We start from the raw sequence: 11,166 nt of genomic DNA on the forward strand, positions 1-11,166 counted from the left end.
TAAATCAGGACTCCTGATTGAGCTCAGTCTTCACTAGTTCTTGTATGAAGCGTGGTAGGTTTGGGACATAAGGCTGTTGTGAAGCCAGAAACCTTACTTTCAGAGTTTGGAACCAGATACCTTCAGTAGTCTTCTTTTTTCTATTATGCTTGTTGGAAACATGAAAACTAGCCCCAACCCCCCACCCCCACCCCCCTGTTACTGTCTTTTGTCTCATTCCATCTTCTTCCAGAAGGTTCATACTTAAACATTCTTCTGGAGCCACGGCTGGAGTCTCCTTCCCTCTAGACAAAGATTCTTTTCTTGAGCCCATGACCTTGGATGAGGTTTAGGAGTCCATTAAACCCCTAAAATCTGCAGAGCTCTGGGTGCCTGCGCGTTTGAGAGAGGAGGACTCTGGCTTTGTTTGGGTTCTTGAAGGGTCCTTGATCTCCCAAAGCTAAGAAATTCTTGCCTAAATGCACTTGGAGCTTGGCCTAGATGAAGTGTTGGATTCCAAAGTAGGGCCCTAGCACTGCTCAGCTACACACACAGAGCCGGGCTCTCTCCTCAAATAATGGGGAGGGGGCCGCCTGGGATTCTGGATGTCAAAGGAGTTCCGAAGCAGAGAGCCTTAACACCAGCTGGGGAGAAGCGGGGAAGAGGCAGGACCCTGAGGCTCCACAGAGCAGGCTGTGGGACTTGGCAGTGTTATAGGGAACCAGAGGCACTGCTTGGAGGGGCCTCGAAAGACCTCTCCTGGGGACGTGTCCTCGGCTGGGTCAGGAGTCTGATGGGGGCTGGGGTGTGTGCAGGGTTCTAACGGTCAGAAGTCGTGGCTGCTCTGGGCTGCGAGGTCCTGTGGGGAGTGAAGAGGGCAGGAATGTGGTTATCCAGACACCGGATTCAGGGGTGGGAGGCAAAAGGGAGCAGGAGCCAAATGACAGTCACTCTCTGGCACGAAAGGAACGTCTTAGAGGCTGTAAGTGGGTGGAAAACCTGCTTCTTGCTGCAGACTAGCCCCGAGGAAGGTGCAGGGAGCTCCATCCACGAGTCACTGAGAACTGGACGGACGGGAGCCCCAGGAACATGTGTTGGAGGCAGCCAGCCTCTCCTGGCAGGGCGTCTGGGTGGGATGACCTCATCCCTTCCCGTCTCAGCGACTGAGGCTTTATTATTCCAGCCTCTAGGTAGACATTACGCTATGCTAAGCCTAAAGGTTAAAGGAAGAGCTGCCTTTGCCTGGGGCTCTTGGGGGGCCCCCTCCTGGGAGGGGCTGAGAGGGAAAGCCGCTGACCCCCTCCCCTGGCTGTCTTAGAAAGCCTGGACGGGACCAGCTGGAGTGCCTCCCCTGGGGCCCCTCCACAGTCTGGGTCCTCCCTCGCGTTTAGGGGGAGGCAGAGGCAGGCGGGTGCTCTGAGAGGGAGCTGGCCACCTCCCTCCTTCCCCACCAGCATCCTGATGGCGAGTTTTCTGCTGCCTGCCTGGGGTACCCTGCAGGCTCGAGAGTGAGTGTTGCAGGGAAAATAGAGGAAGCTTAAAACCACCAGAATACCATGTACCGGCAGAGACAAACATCTGAGCTCTGCCTGTGTGAAAGCCCTTCCAAGCCTGGCTTCTATGACGGATTCCCAAAGAGCTCGAGGCAGACGGTCCCTCACACCTTTCCCAAGTACTCCCTGCACCAGACCTGTCAGGATGAGGTCGTGCTGGCAGATCCACTCACTGTGCTCTCTTGGGACTGGTCCAGGGTGCCCGGGGGGCCTGCCCAAGATTGCAATCCACTTAAATAGGAATGGGCATTTAGCAGGGATGCCTGACTTTTTTTGGTAATGAAACTTCTTTTTCCCTAAACGGTGAGATCACTTGGGGGTGGGGAGGGGAGGGAGTCTGCCTGCTTATTCATAAGGGAGGTGTCAGGGATGGTTCCCTCCCTCCTGGAAAACTCGGCAAACTCCAGAGAGGAACCCCCAGGGCATTGGCAAGTGCCTTGAATATTTTTCTTGCCTGGTACAGCTTCAGAATATGTCAGCAGGCCTTGAACCCCGGGTCTAGGATCCCTGTGAGACAGTGAGCCCCTCTGTTCCCGCTTCTAGCCCACGGTGGTCATGTGGTCTGTCCCAGTGCCTTGCAGACTAGGTATTTGAATGTATGGGCCTCTCAACCTCAGCCCAGACCCCTAGCCAAGAGAAAGTTACCCAGGACTTTAAACACAAGGGCCTGGACCCATTCACGCAGTGCCAAGCCCCGGGATCAGGAGCCATGGGACTCCTGTGGCTCTGTCCTCCTGGTCAGAGACCCCAGTCACCCACTCCGGAACAGACCCATCACTGGCTTTAAAAGTTTTAAATATTAGCTAGCACTCTGAATCCTTTTGGGGAGAAAATGAGGCATGAGGAAATAAAATGGACGGGGAGCTCTTGTCCATGTTACATAAGAAGACATTGCTCTTGTCACCTTGTGGTCACCAGGCGCACATGGGCTGCTAGACACAGTCACCACCATGCGTCTCAACACCAGGAAGCTTTCTTGGTTATTCCAGTCCAGTGCTTCTCGGCAGAATCCCCCGGGGGTTCAGTTAACACGTGGCTTCCTGGGTCCACCTCAGACCTCCTGTCTTGAAAGCTGTGTGTGGAGAGACTCACCCTTAGTAGGGCTGGACTCGCCAGTTATAGAACCTCTGTTTTTGTCCGTCTCAGTTGCCTTCTTCTCTCAATTCCTGCTGGACTTGGTTCCCGACAGGGACGGCCCATGGGAACCTCACACTTCACATGGAATTGTTGCTGCCCGGTTTCACATTTTGGGCTCTGTCTTGCCAAGACAGTGAGCACTTTGAAGCCAGGGGTTCTGCCTCCTGCTTTGGAAGCTCTCCAAGCCCTGGCCTGGCGCTGGGTGTGTGGTGCAGGCTCAGAGCACCCTCTCCCATTTGGGTGTCACACTCATGGGTGGTGAGCAGCTTGTCTGGCAGCAGCATGAGGCTGGGAGAAGGACAGTTTGGATTCTTGTGGTTTTCTCAGGTCAATGACATCCAGCCAATATGTCTTGAGCACCCATCTTGTACGAGAACTTTCCTGGCTACGCTAGAGGGTGTGGCAGCCTCACCCACTTGGACCCCCCACCCTGAGAAATGAATTGTCCAGTCTTGAGGCTCAAGTTGGAAAGGATGGCTTGATTCTGCTGCAAGCAGAGCAGGGCTGGGGGGCCTTTGGCTTGGAGGAGCCGGTTCTACCTGGCTGCCAGCAGTACCCTGGCATCTGACCATGCGGGGGGAGAACTGCGGTGGGGCTGATGGTTCCTGCAGGAGCCTGAGTGGTGTGCTCTGGGGTGGGGGTGTCTGCCCATGGCCCAGGTTCTCGGAGCCGGACCCCAGCCACACGCTGGAGGAGCGGGTGGTGCACTGGTACTTCAGCCAGCTGGACAGCAACAGCAGCAGCGACATCAACAAGCGGGAGATGAAGCCCTTCAAGCGCTACGTGAAGAAGAAAGCCAAGCCCAAGAAGTGCGCCCGGCGCTTCACCGACTACTGCGACCTGAACAAGGACAAGGTCATCTCGCTGCCCGAGCTGAAGGGCTGCCTGGGCGTCAGCAAAGAAGGTGAGTGCGCACCTGTGCTCCTGGCCTGGCGGGACTTGTCCCTCCCAGGCCCAGGGACCAAGGGCTCCCCCCAGCAGGTGAGATCCTAGGTGCTCGTTTATTCAGCTGTTTCCTGGGAGTGCGTTATGCTTCGTGCTAGACGCCTGACACCTGGAGGAATTGATGGATAAGGTCCCTATCCCTCCCTTCCCCGTCTACTGAGAGGACGGATACTGACGTATTTGCATACATTGTGGTAAGTGCAATGAGAGTGTATTAGGATAGGCCAGGCTGCAGTGACAAGTAGAGCCACTCATGTAATGGTTCAACACAGTGGGAATTTTTTCATCTTGCCCATGTAATAGTTCCCCCTGATTCCAGGTCCTGGTGTTTGGTGCGGGGTGTGTGTGTGTGTAAGGGAAGGAATAGGAGGGGGGCTTGCTCTATATGCAGTCACTCTGAGATCTAGGCTGAGAATGTCTCTGCCAGCTTCATTATGTGGCTTCCAAAGTCACCCTGCGGGTCATCTCCCTTCCCAGTCCACCAGACGGGGTAAAACCTGAAGCAGTGCATGTGGGGCAGGGTTTATGGGCCCGTCCTGGAAGTGACACGCATCACCTCTCGTATTTCACTGGCTGGAGCTCAGTCACTTGACCACACCCCGCAGTGAGGAAGGCTGGGAGCCCAGGAAGAGGAGGAGAGCATGGATTCTGGGGACACCCAATGATCTCTGTCACAGTGGAGTAGGTGCAGAGTATTGTAGGAACATGTGTAGGGCGCGTACGTCAGCTCGGGGGCAGACGGCCTTGGAAGACTTCAGGAAGGACGCGATGCTTAAACAGGGGGTCCACAGACCATGGCCCAGGGGCCCAAGCTAGTCCACAGCCTGTTTCTGTACAGCCTGTGAGCTAAGAATGATTTTTCTATTTTTAAAGGGATATAATTTTCAAAAAAGGAGTATATACAAAAGGGACTGTTGTACACTGTACATGGCCCACAGAGCTAAACTCCTTACTATCTAGTCCTTGATGGATAAGTTTGTCACCCCTGCTCTACACGGATACCTGAGCAATGAGCAGGCGGTGGCCAAGCAGAGAGGTCAGGGGAGGGAAGAGAGCTCTGAGCTGAGGCAAATGAAGAGGACGCTGCAGAGGGGAGGGAGCAGCATCTTAGAGGAGCTGAAAAATGTCCATGTGACTGAGATGCATGTTGAGGATGGGAGGAGAGGGGACGCTGCAGGAGGCAAGGTGAGAGAGTTTCAACTTTATAAGGGCAGTGGGAAGCCATTGAAGGGATTCAGTCAGAGAAGCAATAGTGTCAGTTTTGCTTAAAAATGATTCTGGTGCAGTGTGGGAAATGGACTGGCGATGAGTGAGGCAGAGGACTCCGTAGGAGGTGTGGCACTGTCCGGGTTGGAGGTGATGGAGGCCTGAATTAAGAGAAACACAGAGGAGGATGCAGTGGAGTGGGTGGGTCTGAGCTGGGCAGACCTGCAGGGCTTGGTGCCTGAGTGGGAGAGGATGGAGGATGGGTCCATTCACTAAGAGGGGTGACACTGGAGGAAGAGCAGGGGTGTAGGGGGTGGAGGAGACGACGAGGAGGAGGACTTGGGCACGTCGAGTTGGCTGCACCTGAAGGATGAGTGGGTCTGAAGTGCCGGGGAAGGGTCTGACCTGAAAGTACCACTTTGAGTGATGCTTATTTGAAATGGAAGCTTTGGAAAAGCTGAGACTGCCTTGGAGGAGACATAAGGACTCTTCCTTGTCCCAACCCCTGGTTGACAGTGTAAACCCAAAAGGTAGCTTGGGAAATGGCTGAGTTGCCACAAGCTGCCCAATCTCAGGACTTGCCCCCTTCAACCTGGTGACCCTGGGTGAGTGACTTCATCACTCTGGGCATCCTCACTAGACAGGATATCTAGTGTTCCCACTACCCTGAGTTCCCAGGACACAGTGCAGTGTCATGGATCAAACCCCGCCTCGGCTGCAGACTGGTTCTTTTGGCCAAGTACATTGGGCAAAATGGTCCTCAACCACTCCAGGTTTCAATCTCTCCATCTGTAAGATGGAAATACCCTAGTATCTACCTCATAGGGCTGTTGTGCTGATTCAAGGGGACAATGAGTCAAAGCAGTTATCATAGTGCCTGAGACGTTACAGGAACTCAGTGGAAGTTCAATATTACTGTTCTTCTTCATAAAATTATTGCCGCTGTCAGAAGCAGTTACCATACTGCATTGCAATTCACCCTCCTGATTCTCTGTTGAAGCCATGAACTCTGTCTTCTCAATTTCTAACCTCAGGCACAGTGCGTGATCCTTGGCAGTAGTAGTGCATTAGATCCTTGTCAAATGATGAAGGAACGGTGAGGGGTTGTCCTATGCAGTGACATTTTGCTTTGATGCACTTGCAGTCTGTGTCCATTTCTCGGAGCACAGGCAGAGAGAGGGCCAGTATTGGGAAGAGACTAGCCAATGTTAGCCTAGACCCTAGGCCCACCCACGGGCACTTCTGGCTCAGTAGGGTGGGAATCACAGGGCTCTGTAGTGACTCTGCCCTGGGTCCCCTTCCCTCGCTGGTGTTTCAAGTCCTCACAGCGCACAGCGTCCAAGGGGAGGCTGAGTGGGATGACCTTGGGTCCAGGAAGCTCACGAAGGCTTCCTAGCTTTCCTCTAAGCTTTGCCAGGCACCAGGTGTCCAGGACCTGGAGAAGGCATCCAGCTCTGCACTCACTAGCCCTTTAATCCTGAGCAAGTTCCCAAATTCTCCAAGCCTCAATTTCCTCCCCTGTAAATGCAGATGATGGTATCTGCCTCAGAGATCTGGTGTGAAGATTACCCAGCTGGTGCCTGTGAAGAACTTAGCCCAGGGCCTGGTTTGTGGTGAGAGCATGAAAGAAATTAGGAGAAGTAGAGGAACATACCCTGGGGCTGATGGCAGCTTCCCTGGGTCCTTCCGCTCTGGGGAGCCACAGAAAGGCCACCTGGGTAGCGAATGCCGGTCATCCGGTGTCATGCGGTGCCCTCTGGTGGGCTGAGAGGGGCTTGCATGCCAAGTCGGGGGTGGGCAGAAGTCAGGTGAGGGGAAGACACGGAGTTTGGGGGTGAATGTAGCCTGGGATCCGAGAGAATGAATTTTTTGGAAATGCCCCATGAACATAGGCATTTTTACCAACTAGACTCCTCACCGGGGAGCTGAATTCTCTGCCCTGCGTTCTGAGGACCGTGCCTCTCTCTTGAACGGTCCTTCCCAGTTAATACAGCACAGTCATCAGGATTATTGTCACCATCCTGTGAGGCAGGCAGGCTGGAGACGAGTGCCTCCATTGAAGAAAAAGGCAACGTTCCAGCTTAGCTGCCCGAGGACAGCGCCTGCCCTGGGCTCAGGCCTTTACCCTCCCCGCCCCTCTTGGTGGTGAAAAGCATGGTTCTAGGAGCAGTCGGCCAGGCCTGAGTTTGCTTCACCACATAAAACTATGCCATCTCCAAGCCTGTTTCACCCTCAGAAAACGGGGTTAATGCGATCATTTTACTACTGCACATAAAGTTGCTCTGAGGATGCAGAGATATGACAAGGAACGGGATTCGCGCAGCAACGCAGCAAGCCTTCAAGGAGAGAGCTGGCCACTGTACGTTTTCTGTCCCGAGTCTCAGCCAGGTGGGCAGGACAGTCCGAGGTCCCTCTGTCTGTGGGGATCTTTCCACTCACCACTGCGAGGAGCAGCTGCTAGGAGCGGGTGAAGGCTGGCCGCCTGGCTCTGTCACTTCCCTCCTGCCTGCCAGGAGCCTGTCAGTCTCTCTCCGAATTTATTTTCTCATCTGTAAGACTGGATATACCAGTATCTACCCAGGGCTCCACCCCACCCACGTTCTGTCTTTTTTCTCAGCTCTTAAGGAATGATAGCGCACCTGGGGGGCACTTGAGCTGAGGGTGGGTGTGGATTCCAGCAGCACTGTATACTCCTCCAAGCCCTTCCTCCGTCCCTTCTCAAGGCAGTCCTGTGAGCACCAGAGCAGAAGCAGCGCGGCCTAATTCCCGTTCCATAGACCAACCCAGCGGCGTTAAGGGGTGCGCGCAAGATCGCATAACTCCACGCGGAGCTGGCCCAGCTCTTGTGTGCTTGCCTCCCAGCTCCCTGCTCCTCCCTTAGGAGACCTGCACAGCCTCCAAAACTGATCAGCACCCCATGGGGCGGAGGGGGTGTTAGCAGAGTAGACCTGGGACCTTGGGTAAGCCAGTCAACTGCTCTGAGCCCAGTTTCCAGATTTGTTAAGTGAAGGGGCTTAGATTCCTTAGATGATCACTTAGAGTCCCTCCACCTGACATCCTGCAGCTTGGGGAGCCAGGACCCAAGGCAGTTATGCAAATGTTCATCCTCACCAAAGCCCCTCTCAGCTAACAAGGGGGGCCCTGGCCTTAGGGAAAAGGGACTTCGTTTAAAGGTGTTGGCCAGCAGTGGGTTCATCCAGGCAGAAGAGGGAGCATGGCCACACAACCTCTGGCTCTTCCCCAAGTCCCCTCTTCCTTCAGGGGGTGACAGGGGACAGGGGCCCAGGGATAGAAGGAGCCCTACCAATTCTCTCGGTCAAGGCCACTCGAGCGTCATAAATTCCCCTTTGTTGTAAGCGGCACTCTTGGCATCCTCCCCCAGGGAAACGAGCAGGCACAAAACCATTCAGGAGTTGCCTTCTTTCTGGGGCCCCTTCCTTGGTCCCTCTGACGCAGCTTTGGTGGTGCGACAGGAGCGGTGGGATTGGCAATTCACCTAGGCTCCTATGTTCAATTATCTTGCTGAGGACACATGAGAAAGATGAGTCATTTCTCCAAGGATCGTACCATCCCCACCTATAAAAAAGCACCTACCACTTCCACCCCAGCCTCAGGCTGAAAGGCTGGCATCAGGAGCCCCAGCTGCGCTTACTAGACAAAGCCAAGTTCTCTGGAATGCCCAACTTGCTTCAGGCGCCACTGTGATGATGCCTCATGGTAGAAAAAGATGGGCTTGGTAAAACATGGGCTTATCCGCAAGCCCAGCTCACCTGTGTCCCGCCCAGCCCCATATCCAACGGCAGGTGGAACAGACTGCTCTGGGGAGGAAATTGGTATGTGTAGTTGGCGTTCTCATAAACCCAGCTCTAACCTCTTGCTTGTACCTCCCCTTCTCAGTAGGACGCCTCGTCTAAGGCACAGAAAACCAAAGGGCAGGTGGAGAGACCAAGAGGCATGATGGACCATCAGACACCTAACCTTCGACGCTGCCCTGGCCCAGCCACATTCCATGTAACATAAGTGATGCCCACCGTGTTTGCACTTTTAATAACTCTTATTTGTGTGTTTTCTTTTGGGTTTCATTTTTAAACATCGCTATCTAATACCACAGTGGGAAAAGGAAAGGGAAGAAAGACTGTTTATTCTCTCTTTTATTGTAAGTTTTTGGATCTGCTACTGACAACTTGTAGGGTTTTTTTGTGGGGGGGAGGAGGGTCTCGTTGGGATTGAGAAGGAAGAGATTTATATACTGTATATAAATATATATGTAAATTGTATAGTTCTTTTGTACAAGTGTTGGCATTACTGTCTGTTTATTCCCCTCCCTCTCCCCACTCTGGGTTGTGAGGGCTCTGGACACATGGTCCAGCTTTCTGGAATCAAAGACGCCATCCCTAGCTAGCTTGGGGGCTGTTTGGAGACTGATCCTGGTGATCATAGTGCAGATGCCATTGGTTCTTTTCTGGTGAGAGGAGGGCACTGCCTCATGCCCCAGTTGTCAGAGCTGTCAATTCACTTGGTGGTTGACCTTCTCATGGGAGGTTGGGTGAGGGACAGATGGGAGTGGCCCCTACAGGAGGCCCATGGCCAGCACAGGCACTCATTCCCATGCCCATGTGTTCCTGCCATCCAGACCCCTGGGGGCCAGACTCAGTGGGTGCACAGTATCCTAGGGACCCACTGAGCAAATTGTCCTCAAAGGATTTGCATTAGAGACAGTTGAAATATTTCCACTGACATTTAGCATCTACTCCATGTAAAGCATGAGAGGAGAGGCAAAGAAGAAAGACACACGGTGGGGCCTTTCATTTAGTAGATGTTTAGTATTTGAGCAGCAGAAGAAAGAGGACAGAGGGCCTGCACTGGTTGAGGGCAGTGCCCACAGGAGGCTTTTCAGCTCCTGCAAACCCACGAGTGAGGCTTCCCAAGACAGCTCCCAGTGCCAGAGTCATTCCAGGCTTTCCCTTCCACCCTCCTCGATCCCCCCTGCCATCCTCTGGTCCTTGTAAGTCTGAGGGAGGAGCTGGGTTGGTCACCTTGTTGGTAACTCAACCTTTTTTTAAAAAACCCAGTACTGAGGTTCTTCCTTTTTCCCTAAATGCTCTTAAGGGCTTCCAGGCTTGAGGCCAATTCCAGAGCAAAACTCGTCTTGGGCGTCCCACTTCTGCCTCCCCTAGAAGTGCAAGGATCAGAACCCAGCTCCAGGGAAACCCAGGCTGAGCCTTCCACAGACGTTTTACTGGGATTCCAGTGTGGGCTGCCCAGCCTTCTGGTCAGATGCCGCCTTCCTCTGCCCAGGTGGCTGTGCCCATTTGCCCGGCATCAGACAGAGGGCAATAAGTGACACGTAGTGCCCTTTCCCATAAGCAGCCATGGCGGCAGCGAGGGAGGGCGGGTAACACAGGACTGATGCCCCTGTGGGTTGTTTTTGGAAAACTGGCCGCATTTCCTATCACATCCCAGGATTTCTGTAAGTGTGTCACCTGGGCGGACTGTGCATCCCATTTCAGGTCTGGGAGGAATTGGCATGCAAGCACCACCCACTCTAGGTCCTGCTGGGGAGGCTGTGGTGGTGGCAGGGGGAGGTGCCCCGCTCGCGTGGGGCATGGCCTTCTCAGGACATGCTCAGATGGAGCCTCTGGCTGGAGAAGGTTCTTGCTGTCCTGGTGAAGGTCCCAGAGGTTGTCTCAGAGTGACTGGAAGCACCATCCCAGCATGTTAAGGAGGAAAGGGAGCCCTCCCCCATCCAAGGGGGCCTGGACCAGAAAGCTCGGTGTGCCGGCTCTGGTGGCCCTTCCAGGAGACCCCAGCCCCCTTGTCTGGCCTGGAAGGAACATGTCAGCACAGAGAAGGCGCCTCCTTGTGGAAACTCAGACTCTGCCCCAGGCATCTTCCCTTCACGTGTGTGTAGGCTGTATTGTGTGGTTTCCTTTGTAAGGAGGGACGGAGACTATTTGTAGCTTGTTTTATAAAAAATAAAAATGAGTAAACCTTGGTGGCTGTTGCCTTTTTGTTTGGGTGGCCTTCTCTGATGGATAGGTTTCATTTCCTTTAAAGTTTGGTGGTTTTCTGTGGCCCTGGGTGCCCTTCACTCTGATCGTAGAAAGTCCGAGGTGCTGGACTGGAGACGAACCCAGAAGTGGCCATGAGGTGACGCCATGCTTTGCTGTGAGGACATCGATCCCCTGGGTCCTCGCCTATAGTGGTGGTGCCCTTGGCACAGCTGCCCCCACAGACCCTCACTGGAGGGTTGGGATGTGGCTGGTGGTGCTTTGGGGGCAGGGTTGGGGGTGGCCCATTCCGTGGCTTCAGGCTGGCAGGCGTGGGCACACTGGCCGTCATCCGG

General features: G+C 54.1%; 1 protein-coding gene across 4 annotated transcripts in view; it reads left to right on the plus strand.

Moving 5' to 3' along the window:
- SMOC1 (SPARC related modular calcium binding 1) overlaps nt 1–10,815 on the plus strand; it is a 135,146-nt gene extending 124,331 nt beyond the window's left edge. For 2 of the 4 annotated variants that reach the window (XM_032482275.1, XM_032482277.1), the window contains exons 11-12: nt 3,329–3,573; nt 8,718–10,815. In XM_032482275.1, the coding sequence (XP_032338166.1) occupies nt 3,329–3,573; nt 8,718–8,734 (262 nt within the window). In that variant the 3' untranslated portion in view covers nt 8,735–10,815. The remainder of the gene's footprint in view (nt 1–3,328; nt 3,574–8,717) is intronic. The other 2 variants (XM_032482276.1, XM_032482278.1) reach the window with 1 other exon arrangement.
- Nucleotides 10,816–11,166: the final 351 nt, after the last annotated feature.

This window comes from Camelus ferus, chromosome 6, assembly GCF_009834535.1.
Source record: "Camelus ferus isolate YT-003-E chromosome 6, BCGSAC_Cfer_1.0, whole genome shotgun sequence".
Taxonomy (NCBI): domain Eukaryota; kingdom Metazoa; phylum Chordata; class Mammalia; order Artiodactyla; family Camelidae; genus Camelus; species Camelus ferus.